The sequence below is a fragment of the Elaeis guineensis genome, chromosome 11 (genome assembly GCF_000442705.2).
Source record: "Elaeis guineensis isolate ETL-2024a chromosome 11, EG11, whole genome shotgun sequence".
NCBI lineage: Eukaryota > Viridiplantae > Streptophyta > Magnoliopsida > Arecales > Arecaceae > Elaeis > Elaeis guineensis.
The window spans coordinates 16,246,595-16,269,160 of NC_026003.2; the positions used below are offsets into that span (position 1 = coordinate 16,246,595).

The window sequence follows — 22,566 nt, forward strand, 5'->3', positions numbered from 1 at the left end:
ATGAAAAAATAATATAGTTTTGTCAAAAAAATTAATGAGAAAAAATTTTGTCAATGCAAAAATCCACTCATCGATGCTCCATCCATCCTTCCTTGCATCCTATCAATTTGAAAGGATACAAATTGATGGACCAGGATGGATAGACAACCCCTCATTTTTTATCCATCCTCCATATAACTTTTTGAACCAAACGGTAGATAGAGATCATCCATTCTTCCAACCTTATCTATCCACCCTCTCATGACCCCAACCAAACACAGGGTAAAACTTATGCCCAAAAATTAAATAAATTTAAAATTAATCTGTCAAAGATACTTAGAATTAATTTGTCAAAGATACAACCGTTCAAGTTCTTATTTTATATGGTGCATATACAATGCTGAAAAATACGAAAACCCTGTTTAACATTTCATGATTATTTAGAATTTTTAAAATTAAATTCTACAATAATTATTTGTAAAATATTTAAAACATTATAATTTCAAAAAGTTATGCATGATGTGCTAGTTTTGATAGTGCATTTTGTTTGCAATAAGTTTTTCATTTTTGAACTTCTAATAGCAACTTTTGAATTAATTATTTATAAAAATATTAAAAATATGTAATTTTGAATGTGTTAATTTATTATATGTTGAACTTTGAGAGAGGTGGTGCATTTTTAAACTAACTGATTTCTACTAACCTTATAACTTTTATCTCCAATTAACTAGAAATGTATATGCATTAAAAAATTAAGAATTTGGTCTTCAAAAGAGGATAAATAAATTCATGCATCTGCATACATAATGTGGTGCATGGTCAAAATGCATGCAGTGAACTTGCACTTCTACCTCATCTTAAAAAAATATAAAATTTCACAAAATGAATAAAAAAAATATAGTGAGGGGCTGTATGGAGATTTGAAGAATATAATTTTGTTAATGAATGCCATTACAGATATATTGTTCTTTGTTGTTTTGTCAAATGGTTAGTTTTACTTCCGGATTTTTTTATTACACATCGATCCATGAGTTAGAACGGTCAATATGCTCCTTGTATAAAGATTTATGATTTCTAGCAATCTAATTGCTTTTTAAATGATAATATGAATGCCTATATTATATATGCAATTTGGATATATTGTTTATGTGATACACATGCATGTTTCTAACTTTAGCATGCACATGAAACTATAATAAGGATAGTTAACGCGTTATTTGCACATTCTTCCTTGCAAAAATATCAAATGCCAGAGGAAACCTAAAACCAAAATTTAGAGGCCAAAAAAGGTAGTATCAAGCGTCGAAGGTGTTTCAGGCATATGCAACCCCATCCCTTCGTCCGTACAATCCTGGGATTGAGGCATAACATACACACTAATCCATGGAACGCCGAACCACCCCGAACGGCACCGGTGGTGCAGTTCGGGCATTCAATTCAGAACACCAGCAAAAAAGAAGTGAGAAAGAAGAGAGGAAGAGAGAGAGAGAAGGGGAGGAAATGAAATGGAAAGGCTGAAGATGGCCTGCCGAGGCCGCTGGGGCTTCACGGTCCTCTGTGAAAGAGATTAGAGAGAGAAATAGAGAGAGAGGAGAGGAGGGAGGAATGGAAGGGATGGCGGCGGGAAGGCCATCGGAGGGCCGCCACCCGATGTTGGGTGGCCCTCCAGTAGCCTCCCGACCACCTCCCCCTCCTTCCATTCCTCTCCATCCCCCCTCTTTCTCTCTCTAATCTCTCTAGTGGAGGACCATGGAGCCCCAAAGGTCTCGACGGCTCTCTGGCGGCCTCCACAGCCCTCCAGTCACCACCACCGACGTCTCCATCAGCCTCCCTTTCTTTCCCTTCCTCTCCCTCCCTCCCCGCTCTCTTTTTCTTCCCCAATTCTCCCTCGTTTCTGTATCGATTCAAGCACAATACGGTCCGATACAGAGGCATACCGACTCATACCGCTGTTAGCCGGCATGGGATCTAATTCTGTCAACGAACCTTGATACCACCTTTGGTCGGTGCAAGTACAACCATCGGCTTTTGAACCTTGGTTATACGATAGTTAGCATCAAGGTTCACCATCTCGATAGTGGATCCCATACTGGTACCATCCTATTACAATGTCAACACGCGGTTCAGTATGATACACCAGTGTTAGTATGATACCATATGCCATACCAATACAATACACCCCGTACTGCTTAGTATGATATCATATCAACACCATATCAACTTGGTTCCCATTTAATACTAGCACCCACATCGGTACTCTAAACCTTGGGAAAATATCAAAGATGTAATAATACTCACCTAACATAAACATACCCATATTTGCCTTGAGTTACTTAGATATGTAATTAATCTTTCATGAAACAAAAAACGATCTATATTAGATTTATCTTTTAAGATACCAAGAAAGAAAAAATAATAGTATTTATCATATATTTCTACTGATATTGAAATGTTAGTAATATTAGGTTGAAGCTTAGTGCTGATATGAGTCGTCACAAATAAAAATTCAACAAGTTTCTTGTAAATTGCCTTAATGACCAAAAAAGCATAATCAATGTTTGCCAAAAAGAGGGAATTAGTTGCCCTAGTCATGATGTATCTATGGTTTAAACCTTACAATAGCTTAGTTTCATTGCTTTCATTATTTTTATATTTTTATTTTGATTTAGTTTAGGCCAAAGGTTATAATTTAGTGTGCAAGATGTTTTAGTTGCAATATCATCAATACAATATTAATTCAAGACTCATTGGGATGAATTGTTGGTCTAGAATAGTCAAACATGTTTGACATTCATAGCATGCAGATTTTTTATTACAGATATAATACCAACAATTTGTCAGTGAAAAGTTTATGCTTTGAAAGATTGCAAAGTTAATGTATTTGGCAATTTGTAGTGCACCTTGCATGAGCTAATGATAGACTTTTTCATGCATGTGCACATACTCAACATGATATGATACAAGCTTTGAAAGATTGCGAAAATGGCTATGACATGTGAAACTTAATGCTGGGCAACAAATGATTGGCTGCAGTATAGGCATGCATCACCCCCAGGTCTATCTTAAGTTCAGATATAGTATTTGAAAGTTCATGAAATCTTAAAAAAATTACTTGTTAGAAGCACCAACCTTGAGCAGAAACTTGTTAAGAGCGAGAAATTCTGCAAGGTTAAATCATAAAATTACAAATATGGCTTTAATATGACAAAGCAATCCATGTGCAATTTTGTTAACATTAAAACAAATCAAGATATATGCAATAATAGCCATGATGACTCGGGTGCATGCAAAGCTGTCTCCAACTTAAGAAATAGGGGTTTATTGCATATAACCCATAACTAGATTATAAAAGACCCTTTCATATACAAAATTTACTATGATACAAATAATTTCTTATACTAAAATAAATAAGCTTTATAAAAATAAGCCCGCATTTTTTAATCAAAAAGCAATATATTAATGAAAAATGATTATCACAGAAAAAACTAAATATTGCATTAATGAAAATAAAAAATTTATTCATATATGGAACAACCATGGATTAGAAAGTGCTGTTCTGCCGATCAGCATGGCACCATACATATCATACTCATGCCTTATCGACACAGTACTACCACCAAGCTGACTACATGCCATTGCTCGGCATACCATGGTACCAAATAGCCAATGCATTCCAAGAACCAGCATGGCATTACATAGCACAGTAGTATCATGCCAAGCCGGCACTAAACCAGCATAAGATACCAATTAAACATTGAATCAGAGAAAATTAAAAAAAATTGTTCATATATGAAACAACCATGGATTAGAAAGCCCCACCCCTGCCGATCGGCATGGCACCATACATACCATACCAATGCCTCACCAACAGACAGCACCACCATCATGCAGGATACATGCCAGTGCCTGGCACACCATCGTGCCAAAAAGCCAATGCATTGCATGTGTGCCAAGCACCAGCATTGCATCACACAGCACAGTAATATCATGCCAAGCAGCACTAAACCAGCACAAGATACTTACATCCTTAAAAACAACTAAGAAATCCAATCACATGCGAATTTTTTTTAATTGATCAAGCTTTTTTCATATTCATCATTGTTCAAAAGTTGTGTATGCAATGTCTGTGCCTAGAGCATATGTGTTTATGTAAATGTATGTATATGTCCAGATGAGATCATGTCAATACAGTGAATCTAGGCCTTCTAAAGCATACATAGACAAGCTCTGGCTAATTAAATGATGCATAAGCAAGCAGCCAAAAATCTGTTTTCAGAATCAGTGTAATATCAATTGATGAAGCATCATCTGCCTTTTTTGTTTAAATGGCATAACAACCATGTGCACACCAGGTATCGGACCAAGTCTTTGAGAGACACACAAGAAACACATACAATTATGGGTATAAATATATTGAATCTTTTATAGTCCCATCAAAATTCTGCTAGGCATTGGTTTATAAAAGCGAAAATTCATCAACCAATACATTTAATTATGATGACAAATGGACCTTGGGATGATCAGGTAATAGGATCATGAGCGTATACAATCTTAGATGTATGATCATAAGATCATTGTGGAGTCCAATTTACGTGTATAACATGCAAATCCTCAGTGTAAGAGCTACAAATGAACTTTTAACATTGGAACAAACATCTGGTGGATTGATAGTGATGGCAAAAGAAAAAAATTGGAGAGGTAAAGGTTAAAAAAAAAGAAAAACATGTTGATAGAGAAGAGAGATAAGATTGAGGAAAATCTCACAATGGAGCTAAATAATTCAGAATAAACCTAAAATAATGCACATATTCATCACTCCCCATGGAACCCTATTTTAAGGCCGGAGTTTAGTCACCCGCTTGACCCATCACCGAACACATATATGGGTCAGGTCATGGTTAAACTTGGAATCTCCTGAAACCCATCAAACCGGGCAGCGCAACCATCCAAACAACCCAGTAAAACCATTTTTGACAGGCACATGTCAATATATTAAGGTACAAAAAAGACTACCGAATTGAACCCCATTCCGGTCACTCTTAGGACTCGTTTGGTTCACGAGTAGTGGAGGGAGGAAGAGGCAATTTCTAGGAAGTACGGAAGAGGTCTCTTATTTGGTTGGAGTTTTAAGAGAAGAAAGAATGAAAAAAATTCTTCCCATGAGAGGTCACTTCCTACATTTCATGAAAAGTAAAAATCCATGGAGGAGGTGGGTTTTAAAACTTTCCATACGATGAAAAGTAATGGTATTTTCTTCTTTCCCAAAATACCTTTTTAAGATCTACGGCTAAGAGTTTGCAAAATATCATGGATAGTTAAGATGAAATATTGAACAATGATAATACAATATTATATTAATATTATCTTAATATTTATATAAATATAATATAATATAATATTATAATATTTATTATATTTTAATACTTATACTAATTTAATTTTTTATTAACATTAATATAGTATTTATATTAATATAGTATTATAATTATATTATATTTATTAATATATTAATAAATTTATTATATTAAAATACTAATATTGTATTAACATAATATAATATATATTAATAATTTAGTATTATATTAACACAATAAATTATTATAATCTAATGTTATATTATAATATATTAATATTATTTTTATGTTAATATAAATATAATATTATTATTTACATAAAATTTAGGAACAAAAATGTATGGTCTTATATCTACTAAGCTTATAATAGGTATTCTATATAATTTTTTCAAGAAAATGGGTGCTTAACCAAACATAAGCCATTCTTCAACAAATCACTTTTTCCCATGGTCAACCAAACATACCGAATTCCTATTCTTAGAAAATAACTTCCCAGAAAATTACTTTCTGAGAAGAAAAGTCCTTAATCATCCCTCCCTTGCTGCTTTACTTTCTTTTTCTCCTCATCTCTTGACACTCGATCACCAACAATGCTTGGCAAGAAACCTCCACCACCTCAACTTCTTTCAATCAACAACTCAATCCGACAAGCAGCTTATACCATTTCTTCTTCACTTTCTTCTTCTTCTCCATTATGACTGTGGTGATCGAGACCAAATCATAGGCAGAAAGGGACTAAATAAAGGGAAGAAGGGAGTAGAGCAACATCATTGACCATCAACCCACCACTTCCTCATCTACTTTATTACTCTGATTAAGGACAATTAGGTCATCATGGATTGACAAAACTCTAAGATAGAATGATCGGGTTGCATACCGGATTGATTAATCAAAAAAGCAGCAGAATTCAAAAACTTAAACCGATCTGGCGACTGATCATAGATCTAAATCAAAACACTAAAGTAAGAAATCAGTATACAAAGGGGTTGTGATAATCTTATTATCACCTTGCACGGGTAGATGATCACCATAATCCGATTTTCGTAAATCTAAAGGAGATTCGCTGTTGAGCCGCGCACGTGCCCGGTCTCTACAAGTATCCACAGGGATCAACCTTGGATCATCCTTCTTGTGAGCCTTTCTAGATCGTAGATCAACTCTTGATCTTCCTCACGATCTCAACCTTTGAGAACTTGCTTCCTCCTTTTCCTGGCACAAGACAAGGTTTGCCTAACAACCTTAGGCGTGTGGAAATAGGGACGCTCAACTCTTGGGCGTGGAATAGGGTGGAGAGGGAGAGAAGGTGTAGACACAAGGAGAGACTATGAAAATCTGATTTTCATCACTTGGCAAGCCCTGAAAGGCTGCCCTTTTATAGACCCTTGATTTGAATTCAAAATTCAAACCAATCGAGATAAAATGGCTGGTTGTTATCTCATAACAACTCATTCCATTTAATCTGATTTTCTTCCCAAGAAAACCAAGTCTAAATGGTATGTGATCCCTCCCAAATAGATAAGTGGGCGCCAACATATGGCAACCACTTCTCCTCATCCAAGCAAGAGAGAGAAGGGGCGTGTGCCCTCTCTCCCTTCTCCTCATGCTGAAATCAGAGAGGGGCGTGTGCCTCTCTCATTCCTCCACATGAATTCCAGTGGTGAGCACACCTGGAACATGCCAAGGCGTGTGCCCCTCTTGATCTCATCCAGAGGTGGCATGCGCCCCTTCCATAAAACTTGCACCAAATCAAGAGAGAAAAAGAGGATATGAGCCAACTAATTGGCTTGACCCAATCCTATTGAGGTGCCCAATATGGTGCCTCCTAAACCCAAATGGATTAGGTTAGGACTAAAGCAATTTACTTGATCTAAACCTTATCCAATAAGAAATCAAATCTAGAAAAAAATTTGGTTTTAACCATGTGCTAGCATGGTGTGCCTAGACCCAATAGGATTTCACCAAATCCTAATCCAATTGTGACTTCACAAGCCCAATTAGATCAATCCAAAATTAAATCCCTTATTATGTAACTCCATAGGTTCAATTCTATCTGATAATGAGATATACCATGATCTCCATCATTGTATCATTAAAACTCCTTTCAATTGGTTGGAACAATTCCAACTCACACCCATCAAGGATCATGAATCCAACATGATCCTAATGAGCTCTCACAATCCACTAGTGATATCTAGCAATATATAGTGATAAGCCAGTAGAACTGAAGGGATGAACCTCCAGGTGCAGTTACCGTGTAATTTGGTTCTTCTATCACGAGTCCCGACAGGATAGAGATCAAGGATAACTTGTCAAACCTTATCTCTGTCATATGTTAGAATCAATCGATTCGAGTCTTATATGAAACCTTATGAAAACATCTCTCCATTCACATTGCAATGGCCATGGGCTTTAGGACTCAATTTCATGATCTACATAAGATTACTCTTCTATTGAGGTTGATAGATCTCATTTTGATGCAATCCAATTCCTACAATGAACATACTACAACCAACATACATCTCAAGGCTTCATATGACTAGGAGACCGAATTATAATATAGTCAAACTACAGCACTCTCAAGATGAACTGTTGATATACCTCAGGTCAGAGAACTAAATATACTACTGCAGCTATGAGTATGTCACTGACGAGAAGATAGATATCCTTATGACTACTCGAGATTGGTCACGCTCAGTACTTTAGTTCTTAATAAGCACTTACACTTTCCCTCCGATGTCCCCATACCGTAAATTTAAGACTCATCTACCCTAAACGATCATGCACCAATCTTTCCGAATCAATTATCGTCTCCGTGATGATACTATAATCGAGAACAATTTATTAGTTAATTAATAATAACACGTCTCAAATTATCAATTCTTGAGAATATATGTTATCATACCCATTAACTCAATGGACGATTCACAAACACAATAAAGACATATGTAAATGGATAAAAATCTAAATTTTATTAATATATAAAAATTTAATTACAAAATTATATCTCTAAAATGGATACATGTGTCAGCCAGATAGCTTTTAGGGCATACATCTAACAAACTCCCACTTGACTTAAAGCCAATTGACCATATACTTAAGCTCCATCTTTTCAAAGTGAGCTTTAGTCTTCTGTTGGCTCAGCTGTTTAGTCAGCGGATCAGCCACATTCTCTGTAGAGTCCACTCTCTACATCTCAACAAATTTCTTGAGGTATTTGCGAATGAGATGAAATCGTCGCTCGATGTGCTTGAACTTCTGATGAGACCTCGATTTCTTAGCAAATACTATAGCCTTATTGTTATAGCAGAAGAGTGGAACGACATCTGATGGTATCACATCCAGCTCCGCAACAAACTTTTTGAACCAAAATCCTTTCTTAACAGCCTCCGATGCGGCGATGTACTCTACCTCCATGATGGAATCTGTAATAATCGATTGCTTAAAACTCTTCCAGCTAACCGCACCATCGTTACATATAAACACAAAACCTGATGTAGATTTTCTATCATAAATGTCAGTCATAAAGTCTGAATCTATGTATCCCTGTACCCGCAAGTCTCCTCCAAAGATTAAGAAGAGATCCTTAGTCCTTCTTAAGTACTTAAAGATATTCTTCATAGCAATCCAATGCTCCTCATCTGGATTCGATCGTTATCTACTTGTGATCCTCACAGCAAGAGCAATATCAAATCAAGTATATAGCCTAGCATACATGAGACTCTCTAAAGCAGAAGTATAAGAAATCTTGATCATACGCTGAATCTCCTCAAGTATGTTAGGGCACATCTTCTTAAAGAGATGAACTCCATGCCTGAAGGATAACAGACCCCTCTTGAAATTCTCTATGTTGAACCGTTTCAGTACTTTCTCCATGTACAGTTGCTGTGAAAGACCAAACATCTTTTTAGATCTATCTCTATAAACTTTTATTCCCAGAATATAGGATGCTTCTCTAAGATCTTTCATGGAGAACTCTTTGGACAATCAAAATTTGAAGTCATCATGAGAATGCCATTCTCAATTAGGAGGATGTCATCCACGTATAATACAAGGAATGTGACAATCCTCCCACTGTCTTTCTTGAACACGCAAGATTTCTCCTCGTTCTTGATGAAACTAAATGATTTGATTGCATCATTGAATCGAGTATTCCAACTTCGAAATACTTAGTTTAGTCCATAGATGGATCTTTGCAGCTTGCAGACCTTGTGATCTCCATCACTGGACGTGAAACCCATCCATATAGATATCTTCCTCAAGATATCCATTCAGAAAAGCAGTTTTTACATCTATCTGCCAAATCTCATAATCATGAGCTGCTGCAATAGCAAGCAATATCCGAATGAATTTCAACATAGCAACTGATGAAAAGATTTCTTGATAGTCATGCCTTCGCACTGACTATAATCTTTAGCCATAAACCTCGCTTTAAAGGTCTCCACCTTTCCATCTGAATCAATCTTTCTCTTAAAGATCCATTTGCACCCAATAGAAACTATTCCTACTGGTGGATCTACTAATGTCCAGACCTGGTTGGTATATATTGAGTCAATCTCTGACCTCATCACTTCCAACCATTTCTCAGAGTCGATATCTGACATTCCGCATCATAGATTTTAGAATCATCAACATAATCCATATTATCCATGAGAAACGTTTCCTCTACATCTTCTTCCAACATATCCATGTATCTTTCAGGAGAACATATGATCCTACTAGATCTACGAGGTGGAACGGATTCCACAGACTCTATGATTCGTTGCTCTTTAGAAACTCTCTTCAAGCTGAATTTTTCTTCCACTGCCTCCATTTTGGATAAAATCTCTTTCTAAAAATTTGGCGTACGAACTTATAATCACATTGTGATCCTCCAGAAGGTAGAAATAATATTCCAAAGACTCTTTTGGATACCCTATAAAACGAGCTCTCATAGATCTAGCCTCTAATTTGTCCGCCTGTTGTCGTTTGACATAGACCAGACATCTCCAAATTCTGAAATAACCAAAATTTGACTTTTTATCATGTCAAATCTCATATGGTATGATAGAAATGGATTTAGAGAAAACCCTATTAATTAAGTAATTGACAGATTAAAACGTGTCTCCAAAAAATTAAAGGAAGATCGGTGAAGCTCATCATAGATCGAACCATATCCAATAGAATCCGATTTTTTCATTTTGAAACTTCGTTGAGCTGAGGCGTTCCAGATGGAGTCCATTGAGAACTATGTAATTTTCTTGCGATAACCGAAAAATTCTCCACTCAGATATTCTCCTCGATCTGATCAAACTATCTTAAGTGATTTTTCAGTTTGCTTCTCTACCTCACATCTGAATTCTTTGAACCTTTCAAAGGCTTCAAATTTGTGTTTCATAAGAAACATAGGCCATGAAAAATCATCGATAAAGATGATGAAGTAGAGATAACCTCCTCTGATTGACACATCAAATGGGCCGCACGCATCAATATGTAGCAGAGCCAATACTTTAGTGGTCTTTTTCCTGTGTCCTACAGACGATAGCTTGATCATTTAACCTTGAAGGTAGGACTCACAGACTGGAATCGATTCATCCTTGAACAAGTCTAAAAGACCATCTTTCACTAGTCTATTAATCCTTTCTTCTCCGATATGACCTAGCCTAAGGTGCCACATGTACTTTAGATTAACCTCATCTCTGGATCTCTTAGATCCAACAGCACTCACAATTTGCTTGGATAAATTAACTAACTCATCTACATTAACATGCAAATGGTAGACTGTTGATCAAGTAACCACGTGCAATCATTTTATTTTCAAAATAAATGGTGCAATGGTCCTTATTGAAACTAATTTCATAATCATCCTGTGCTAAGCACGAAACAAAAATCGAATTTCTGCTCACATTAGGCACACAGTAACAATCCCTGGTTCTAGACAGAAACCAGATGGTAATCGAAGAAGATAAGTCCCTACGGCTACAGCAGCAACTCTTGCTCCATTGTCTACTCGTAGGGTTATCTCTCCTAACATCAACCTTCAACATTCTTTAAGATCCTGCATTAAAGTGCACAAGTGTACATTAGAACCAGAGTCTATTACCCAACTGATAGTAAAAAAATCGTTAGGTTAGTCTTCATCACGAGCAAGTCTGACATATCTTCTAAAGGTGTGTCTCTTGAACTCTTCAAGATCCCTATCGGTATTTTCTGATCTAAGACACAATCTAGCTTCCTAGAACTCAAAATACCTTTCAAGTCCCTTAACCAATCCTTACAGTTGAAACCTAACAATTGATTGATTTCAAAGATGCAAGCTAGACTATTAAAGACAGATAACTTCTTATAGAGAAGAAATTTCTAGTTAGACTTTTGTAATTGATTTTAGTTTGTTTTTAAAAAAATATTTTAAAAACAAACTTAGCTCCCACTAATTCTATGGAGCTCTCACTATTTTTTCAGATCCTAACACTCCTTGGGTTAGAAAGTTGAAATCCCTTCGCGAGTTAAGATTCCTAGTGGATACTGCGGTCCCACCGATTGGTACACCACCTCACCTGACAGATCTTGATGAATGTGTCAACCAATGGGTGGACAACTCTTGCCCAATGCTTTTCAAGCAAATTACAGTAAATTTGATCTCTAAGTCTTAAGACCTCACCTGACAGATCTTAGCCTCATTCATTAGTTAAGTCAAACCCACCATTAAGCACGAGTAAAGCCATCATTGGATCCTCACCTGATAGATCTTGGACTCAATCCCATCTCCACCCCGCATATAAAGTGGTTGCTTCTCCTCTGATGCAACTGAACCACTATATCCACCGAGAACAGTCAACATCGGAGAGGGCACAGCACTATAATGATGGAAGACCCCTCGACATAATATTATTAAGGAGATTTTAAATTTAGGTCTCATTCTTAATTAGTCATAAATATTATGACTAACCTAGTAGCATGGACTAGCTCGAATCACAAGGCAACTCAATTCAAAACTTAATCGCCCAAGTTGGCCAGATAAGTGTGATCGTTGGAAGGATTGCAGATGCTTGCCTTAGACACCATTTGTTCATGGCCAGATAAGCATGATCCCAATTAAAAACCACAATCCAGACTCGTCTTAGACACCAATTAATCAATAAAAATTGAATAGATCAACCTAGACTCGGACTTAAACCACTGAGCCAAATTAGTTTTTTAAGTTGATCGACAATATATAATTGTTAGTCGAACCGACCAATCTACAACTATTGGGTTGGTCATGAGCACACTTGTCCCAATCCTAATCAAATTTTGATTCGATTTGATCAACCGCTCAAACTAGACCTAATTGAGCTACCCACACCCATAACCCCATGTTTTATGCGATGAAATTAAATTTTAAATTCTCAATTTTAGATCTCATTAATTTTATGTTTTAATTCTTAATTAAGTGCATTATGAACATGGGTTTAGTTTAGATGTCAAAACAATTTCAGATTTAAACTACATTTCATTTTGTATCTCATACAAATTCATTATCCACAGCCATAAGTCGACTCATCCTAGATCCGAGTCGCATTTCATTTTGTATCTCATACAAATTCATTATCCACAGACATGAGTCGACTCATCCTAGATCCGAGTCGACTCATCACAGTGAGTCGGCTCAACTCTTAGACGAAATCGACTCAACTGTGATGAACAGAAATCTGTAAGCCTCAACCTGCACAACTGAGTCGGCTCATCTGCAAACTGAGCTGACTCACTAGGATCTCGAGTCGACTCCACAAGCATGCCAGCCACAAATTTCAATATTTCAAAAACATATATGCATCATTAAACTTCTAGTTTAGATATGAAAACATCTTTTCAGATCTGTTGGTGCAAAAATCTGCTTGCGCCGGAGAAGCTGGAGTCGGGGAAGCCGCGGTCGCCGCCGGGACCTGCAAGGGAAGTCTAAACCGGAGGTGGGGTTGCTCCGGCAAGACCCTCCGACGCTCAAGTCAGTTCTCTGCCTCAACAAGAATGGAGTGCTCGAACGGAGAATTTAGCAGAGTTTTGAGATAAGAGGTGAGCTTAAAGAATAATGTATCTGGGTCCCCCTTTTATAGGCGGAGGAGGCAACGGATTGATGGCGACGTTCGTAACCGTCTGGTAGTGGGCCGTCCATGGTCAGGGGAATTATTGCGAAAGGTAGTGGGGTAGACCCGTGGCTATTGTCATAGCCTGCCACGTAGGGCCTGTTGCAGGTAGTGGAGCGACGTCTGTTGCTGCTAGTTGTCAGCGAGTAGTGGGATCGTGCAGCACCTGCCGCAGGGAGCGGAGCAGAATCGTGGCCGTTGACACAGCCTGTCAGAGAGTAATGGAGCCGCGCAGAATCCGCTACAGGAAGTGGAACAGGATCATGGTTGTTATTGTGATCTGCCAAGGGGCGCAGATCTGTTGATCGAGGCTCGGCAGCGGTCGGAGTCCGGCCTCTGTAGAAGTCCGGGAAGGGTCCTCCTTTCGGTTGGGGTCGTAGGTGGAGTCCGGCTCCCGTAGGAGTCCGGACGGAACTTACCTGCAGTGGATACTGAAAGCGGAACCCGGCTCCCGTAGGAGTCCGGGCGGAGCATTCTGCAATCAAAGTTAAAGATGAAGTCCGGCTCCCGTAGGAGTCCGGACGGAGCTTACCAGCAGCTGATACTGAGGGCGGAGCCCGGCTCCCGTAGGAGTCCGGGCGGAGCTGAGCTGCTGTTGATATCGAAGGCGGAGCCCGGCTCCCGTAGGAGTCCGGACGGAGCCGAGCTGCTCGAAGTCGAAGGCGGAGCCCGGCTCCCGTAGGAGTCCGACGGAGCTGAGCTGCTGTTGATATCGAAGGCGGAGCCCGGCTCCCGTAGGAGTCCGGGCGGAGCTGAGCTGCTCGAAGTCGAAGGCGGAGCCCGGCTCCCGTAGGAGTCCGGGCGGAGCTGAGCTGCTGTTGATATCGAAGGCGGAGCCCGGCTCCCGTAGGAGTCCGGGCGGAGCTGAGCTGCTCGAAGTCGAAGGCGGAGCCCGGCTCCCGTAGGAGTCCGAGCGGAGCTGAGCTGCTGTTGATATCGAAGGCGGAGCCCGGCTCCCGTAGGAGTCCGGGCGGAGCTGAGATGCTCGAAGTCGAAGGCGGAGCCCGACTCCCGTAGGAGTCCGGGCAGAGCTGAGCTGCTGTCGATGCCGGTGGTGGAGCCCGGCTCCCGTAGGAGTCCGGGCGGAGCTGTTCTGTTCCGTCGTCGATTCCGCTGGGGGTTTTGGCTGTGGGTATTTTATACCTAACAAGATCTAAATTTAAACATGCATCATAAGCAAAAGATCCTAGAATTTTTAGATCTAAGATTTTGCAAAAAATTAAGTTTTTCCTCTTTTCGCTGTTCTTCTTCGTGAGACATCATAAGTGGCACCCCTACACACAATAAGAGAATCCATCAATTGGGCAAGAAAGAGATTTTAATTTCTACTTCCTCTTATGACCGAACGGTCATGGTGATGTACCCATTCCGAATACTAGACTGCTCAGAACAAACTAAATCTACATATCTTATATGCATGATTCAATCTACATATCTCATATGCAAGTATATATATCTTATATATATAAAAACATGCTGATCCAATCTAAAACTCCTTTTAGATCAACAAACTTCATATCTCATCTGAAAATAAGTCTAGTTTAGATCTATGATGTATCTCATACAAAAGATCCTCTTTTCGCTGTTCTTCTTCACGAGACATCACAAGCGGCACCCCTATATGCCATAAGAGAACCCGTCGATTAAACAAGAAAGAAACTTTAATCCATGCTTCCTCTTATGACCAAACGACCATGATGATGTACCCATTCCGAGTACTAGGCTACTCAAAACAAACTAAATCTATATATCTCATATGTGTACCTAGATCTACATACCAAATATGCATACATAAATCAAATATAATTTAGATCTAGTCTTAAACATGCTGATTTAATCTAAAACTCCTTTTAGATCTATTAAAAACTTCAGATCTCATTCGAAAATAAATCTAACTTAGATCTATGATCACAACAACCTAGCTCTGATACCAGTTGAAGGATCGGGTTGCATACCGGATCGATTAATCAAAGAAGCAACAGAATTCAAAAACTTAAACCGATGCAACGATTGATCATAAATCTAAATCAGAAAACTAAAGCAAGAACTCAGTATGCAAAGGGGTTGTGATAATCTCATTATCACCTTGCGCAGGTAGATGATCACCGCAATCCAATTTTCGTGGATCTGAAGGAGATTCGCTATTAAGCCGCGTACGTGCCCGACCTCTACAGATATCCATCGGGATCAACCTTGGATCGTCCTTCTTGTGAGCCTTTCTAGATCGTAGATCAACTCTTAATCTTCCTCACGATCTCAACCTTTGAGAATTCGCTTCCCCCTTTTCTTGGTACAAGACAAGATTTGCCTAATAACCTTAGGCGTGTGGAGATAGGGATGCTCAACTCTTGGACGTGGAATAGGGTGGAGAGGGAGAGGTGTAGACACAGGGAGAGACTATGAAAATCTAATTTTCATCACTTGGCAAACCCTAAAAGGCTGTCCTTTTATAGACCCTTGCTTTGAATTCAAAATTCAAACCAATCAGGATAAAATGGCTGGTTGTTATCTCATAACAACTCATTCCATTTAATCTGATTTTCTTTTCAAAAAAATCAGATCTAAATGGTATGTGATCCCTTCCAAATAGGTAAGTAAGCGCCAACACTTGGCAGCCACTTGTCCTCATCCAAGCAAGTTTAAGAGAAGGCATGTGCCCTCTCTCCCTTCTCCTCATGCTGAAACCAGAAAGGGGCGTGTGCCTCTCTCATTCCTCCACATGGATTCCAGTAGTGAGCACACCTGAAACATGCCAAGGCGTGTGCCCCTCTTGATCTCATCCAGAGCTGGCATGCGCCCCTTCCATAAAACTTGCATCAAGTCAAGGAAGAAAAAGAGGACATGAGCCAACTAATTGGCTTGACCCAATCCTATTGAGGCACCCAATGTAGTGCCCCCTAAATCCAAATGGATTAGATTACGACTAAGACAATTTACTTGATCTAAATCTTATCCAATAAGAAGTCAAGTCCAGAAAAAAATTTGGATTTAACCATGTGCTAACATGGTGTGCCTAAACCCAATAGGATTTCACCAAAACTTAATCCAATTATGACTTCACAAGTCTAATTGGATCAATCCAAGATTAAATCCCTTATTGTGTGACCCCATAGATTCAATTTGTCTGATAATGAGATATACCATGATCTCCATCATAGCATCATTAAAACTTCTTTCAATAGGTTAGAACAATTCTAACTCATACTCATCAAGGATCATCGATCTAGTATGATCCTAATAAGCTCTCACAATCCACCAGTGACATCTAGCAATATGTAGTAGCAAGCTAGCAGAATTGAAAGAATGATTCTCTATGTGCAGTTACCATGTGATTCAATTCTTCTATCATGAGTTCCGACAGGACAGAGATCAAGGATAACTCGTCAAACCTTATCCCTGTCATATGTTAGAATCAATCGATTCGAGTCCTATATGAAACCTTATGGAAACACCTTTCCATCATTCACACTACCATGGCCATGGACTTTAGGACTCAATCTCATAATCTGCATGGGACTACTCTTCTACCGAGGTAGATAGATCCCATTTTAGTACAATCCAATTCCTATAATATGCATACTGCAACCAAAATACATCTCAAGGCTCCATATAACTAGGAGACTGAGTTATGATGTAGTCAAACTACAGCACCCTCAAGGTGAATTGCCGATGCACCTCAGATCAAAAAACTAAACACACTACTGCAGCTATGAGTATGTCACTGACAAGAAGGTAGATACTCTTGTGACTACTCGAGATTGGTCACACTCAGTACCCTTATTCCTAACAAACACTTGTACTTTCGCTCTAATGTCTCCATACCGTAGATTCAAGACTCATCATCTACCCTAAGAAAGCGATCACGCATCAATCTTTTCGGATCAATCACCGTCCCCGTGATGATGCTATGATCGAAAGCAATTTATGAGTTAACTAATAATAACACATGTCTCAAATTCTCAACTTTTTGAGAATATATGTTATCATATCCATTAACTCAATAAACAATTCACAACATAATAAACACAGATGTGAATAGATAAAAACTCAAATTTTATTAATATATAAAAATTTAATTACAATATTATGCCTCTAGAATGTGTACATGTGTCAGCCAATATGGCTTCTAGGGCATACATCTAACAAAAGCTTCAAGCCACAAACACACCAACAATTATTCACCATTATTGCTTGATTTGTTGTTACATCCTTCCCGAGCCATCATGCCATTGTCTTTAGGGCAAAAGGCTTTCCTCACCACTTAGGAATGGGCAAGCTGGAAAGCTTATTTGACAAGTCAATGATAGGACTAGTGGATAAGCATGCGGACATGCCACCAGTATTAGAGCAGCCAAAAAAAGGATCATTGAAGGGAGGACATGAGAGTAGCATGAACCTAGATGCCTTGGCCTTCAAGGTAGATGGATTAGGATATGATATAGCTTGGACTATGGAAAAATCTAAGTTACTGCTGCTTCTAAAGTAAAATCCTACCAATAACTAAAGTATTAGATAAAGTAAATCTAAGACAATAAAATTCATTGATGTTGGATGTTGAAAGGTTTCTTCATAGAATACAATTCCATTTATTTATACTAAAAGATGGTAATTGTCCTCTGATAGCTGCTACCCACATTAGGCCTTCACTCCTAGCGGTTCTAATAACTGATCCCAGCTACCGTCCCACTACTCATGTTCATCATAATGATCACTATGTAGCAATTGTTAAATTGATATTCATACCTTATGGGTCTTGACCTGTTATTAACCTCCTTTCGGCCTATCCCAACATCACTTACATTGGTCGTCTTTCGTTAGTCAACCCCACCTTCACACCCAGGTGAAAGCCTTACCGCTATTCCCTACTTTAATTCTTATCCTAGTTAACACACTACATTTGACACACCCTAGAGCAAAAAGGGAAGAGTGATTCAATACCAAGGTGCTAACTGCCACTGTGGATGGCAGATTCTATTGAAAGATAAGCTCCTTCACTTTCACTTCCCCGCTGTCCTTGCTTGGCTAGCTTGCTTCGAAAGCTGTCATGTAGCACGGTTGTTTGCATTTGGGAATATCTTCAAGAAAAATTCAGTCAGCACTCCTTATACAACACTTGTTCACCTCAATCGGCCATCTAGGCATCCACAGTAGCGTTAGGCCTTAGCTCAAAGCTTTGGTAACCCCATCTCAATCTATTTCAAAGCCACCAAGTGTATGGTGATCGTTAGGAGTTAAGGATGTGGCGTAAACAATGCCACCCACATCTCATCAACAGTCGATCAAGAGGATGATGGGATGTATTTGACACCATATCCATCAATTTAATTTTGAACTTGGATATAATTCACCTTGGCTGATTGAAGACCATGAAGGATTTGGTAGAGAAGGGACTTCAGCTTAAGGAGCAAGTAGAAACCGTGGAGGATCTAGTAGTGTAAGATCCATCGTCATGCTTAGCCCTCAACCTATGGGTACGGTGGATACAGTAGAATAGGTTGCTCCTTGGTACATAGATTTGGTGTGCGTGGTTCCTGATGACGAGGTGGTGGTGGCATGGTATCCACTAGGGTGGTAGCCTCCCAGCTCTCAAAAAAGGGATATGCGTAGGCTTTGTCCCACATCTATTGCCCCAAAAGGATGACTATTTCCAGTGACAAGACCATGTGTCGGCATGATTCCACTAACATTTTTCTTAGAAGTCATTTGCAAACTAGGATGGCTGAAGCTCATCTCGAGCTCAAATATTGGCCTAAGGTTGACCAAAGCATCATTGATTTCCTATTCAGCCTGATCTGCTCCTGCACTCGCTCGCAGGATCTCTTCCCCATTGCCTTGGTCTATAAATTCTAAGGGCTCTATGAGATAAGGTTCAGCCTATTCCTTCTGACAAGCTGAAACTTTGACAACCAAATTTCTTGCAAATCCTGACATTTCCATGATGTAATAATCAATAAGCCAATTCATCCTCCACGACGATAGAATTGGCTAATTTCACCACAATGTACATCGAAACGTGTTGTGACTTATAATACCAGCTCTCAACAACAAAAACAAGTGTTTCAACCTATTCCAACATAGAAACTGAAGATGCCATGTAACGCTTCATAAGTGGCTTTAACATGATGGCCACTAGTAGCTGCTTCATTGATCTCCTTTTATTTCGACTTGACAACATCTATACAATGATCCCATCGAGCATCCCAATAAACTTATTCAGATTACAAGGCTTTCCTTGCCACCTAAGGATGGGCATGCTAGAAAGTTTGTTTGACAAATCAATGGCAGAACTGGTAGATAGATTCGTGGGCATGCCACCAACATTAAGCAAATAGAAAGAAGACGACTGAAGGGAGGATACAAGAGTAGCATGGGTCCTAATGCCTAGACCTTCAAAAATATTGGCCACCATCACACCACTATTCAAAGAAGATGGATGGGAATAGATTGTAGCCTGGACTATGGTAGGGAAAATCTAAGTTAACACTATTTCTAAGGAAGAATCCTATGGATAAGTAAAGTGCGAGACAAAATAAAGCTAAGATAAAATAAAATTCATCAATGTTGGATGTCATAAGGTTCCTTCATAAAATACAGTTCCAGTTATTCATATTCAAAGATAGTAATTGTCCACTCTGATGGCTGCCATCCACGTCTGGCCTCTACTCCTAATGATTATGATAATTGATGTCGACTGTCCTCCCACTACTTATGTTCATCAGAATAGATACTATATAGCAATTGTTGGATTGATACTCACATCCTATCAGTCTTGACCTATTATTAACCTCCTTTCGGCCTATCCCAACATGACTTACATTGCCGTCTCTGCTTTACTTGGCCTATAGCACGATCTTCCACATTTGAAAATATCTTCAAAGCTGGTTCAATCAGCTCTCCTTATACAACATTTTGTTCACCTCGATCGGCCATCTGCACATCCACAGTAGCATTAGGCTTTGGTTTAAAGCTTTGGTGGTCCCATCTGATTCTTCTTCAAAGCCACCGTATATCGATGATCCTTGGGTGTTAGGATGTGGTGTAACATTGCCAAGGGAGGCAAGGACAAGGTCTAGGATTTGAAAAGACGGATGGTAGGTTTAAGATGGGAAATTATATTACAACTTGCCCATTGGTTGACCCATGGTTGACGTGTAGTTGAACCATGAACTAGTGATCTAGCAAACAAAAATGTTTACACTGGGTCAATGGTTCCAGAATGCTATTATAGACCTTCCTATATGGGGCAAAATCTGAACTGCACCCAACCCACATGAATCAATGGACTTGGAGGAGTCTTTTAAAGTTAGGCCAATGCCAAGCTAACCTAAAATAAACATGATTATAAATGGTTGGTTTTGGACAATGGACCTAATGGTTCCCTTAGGGTGGCCTAGTTGGGAAACAACTGGCTCCCAAACCCGATATAGTTGATAGGTTTCTGATGCAGGAGCTTAGGGTTCAACTTTAAATAGATTATTTATTTTAATTGCTGTAATAATATAGCAAATAACTATCACAGGTTATTGTAGTTCCGTTACTGTTCATGAGGTTACTGTAGTTCCATTACTATTCATGGTTACTGTAGCTCTAGGCTTATTTTGATAGTTTTCAATGGCTACAATTTAAAGTAGCTAATCTATGGTTGGGATTAAAAGAAACATTTGTAACCCTAGTATTTAAGTGCTGTAACATAGGTTTGCAGCCATCTCTTGTCATCATTTATCAATAAACTTTCGAATCTGGAGGTTTTCCTAAAAACCCTAATTGTTCCTTCTTTAATCCTAACCCTTTCTTCTAGCCTATAATCTGTCAATACCTGTTGTCCTCTCCTTTTACTGCATCAGTTTCTAATTGTTTCCATATGGTTCAATTCAGTTTTAGAGAAATGGGAATTTTATATAGAGTGATGGATAGGACAGGCCATGAGATCTTGCAATTTTGAAGTTGAATTTTAGCTAGTTTTATTGTTTAGTTTATGGTTTCATATATCCTGAAGTTCTAAGATTATTGTGATTATGATCATATAATTTAAGCTAAATTTGGTTTTGTTGTTTGTCATCTTTACATACCATGTTTTGCCTTCCTTTTTAATTTATGCATCACAAATGAGTGAAAACTTAAATGGGTCAGCGGGTGGTATGGATTTGCATAAAATAAATGGGTAGGGTATGGTTTTTGAATTTTTTTGACCCGAACTGACTCAACTTGAGCGGACCCTAGCCCAACGTGATACATTACCACTCCTACCATCAAACAACTCCAAAACAATATTTGCTACCTCTAGAAGGACTCCAGATTGACCTATTACAAGCCTTGGACTCTAATATACATAATCTGACTCCATAAAGGACTTCTAAGCAACTTAAAACTCTGTAATACTAAAATCATCATCTTCCAAACAAATGATAGCTAAGTACTTCTAAGAGATAGTAATTTCTGTAATTCCACAGAATACTACACAGGAAGCAATCAACATTGAAATGACCCAAAACCTCTTTTTAGGCCATATGGATCTAATGTAGGACCTTAGACAATAATCTTTCTCATAGTCGGACTCAAAAATCCACTAGTAAGATGGGCCGCTCAGCTTGGACAACATATATAAATAAAAGACTGCTAAAACTCAATAAAACAGTAGATTAATGGAAAAACAAAAGCCAAAAACTTTGAGAGGAAAAAACACCCTATTTAAATCTAAACTACATAAGTCTCTATGCACACATGTGTGCGTGTAGTTCATATACATACATATAGTATATGTTTATAAATTGGTAACAACAAGTCTTACCAACTTTAACTAAAAATGCAAAGAAACAAATAGTGCTAAAGTTAACTTTAATTAGTAAGGTGTATTTGCACCACTTCAGCCTCCCCATTCCTCTATATGACAAAGGAGCTTCTTGGGTGTCAAGTGCAAGCCCTTGAGCAGAGTAAAACTTTTCAAAAGACAACAACAGGGTGTTTGACAACAAAGAGGGCCTTTGGACATTCGATGAGAGAGAAAAAGATGATAATATTAAGGTTAGAATTGTGAGGCACAGCCCCATGTAGATTGGGTTGGCCTTCTGGCCCAGCCCAGGACCAAAAATGCGGCCCAAAGGCACGTCCCCATATCCAGCCAGTCCTCTGGTAAA

The 22,566-nt window shown here is 38.7% G+C and overlaps 1 protein-coding gene across 2 annotated transcripts in view; it reads right to left on the reverse strand.

Annotated features, from left to right (window-relative positions):
• LOC105061538 (uncharacterized) overlaps nucleotides 1–22,566 on the reverse strand; it is a 63,666-nt gene that overhangs the window by 34,048 nt on the left and 7,052 nt on the right. For both annotated transcript variants that reach the window (XM_010945619.4, XM_010945617.4), the window contains exon 4: nucleotides 3,109–3,140. In XM_010945619.4, the coding sequence (XP_010943921.1) occupies nucleotides 3,109–3,140 (32 nt within the window). The remainder of the gene's footprint in view (nucleotides 1–3,108; nucleotides 3,141–22,566) is intronic.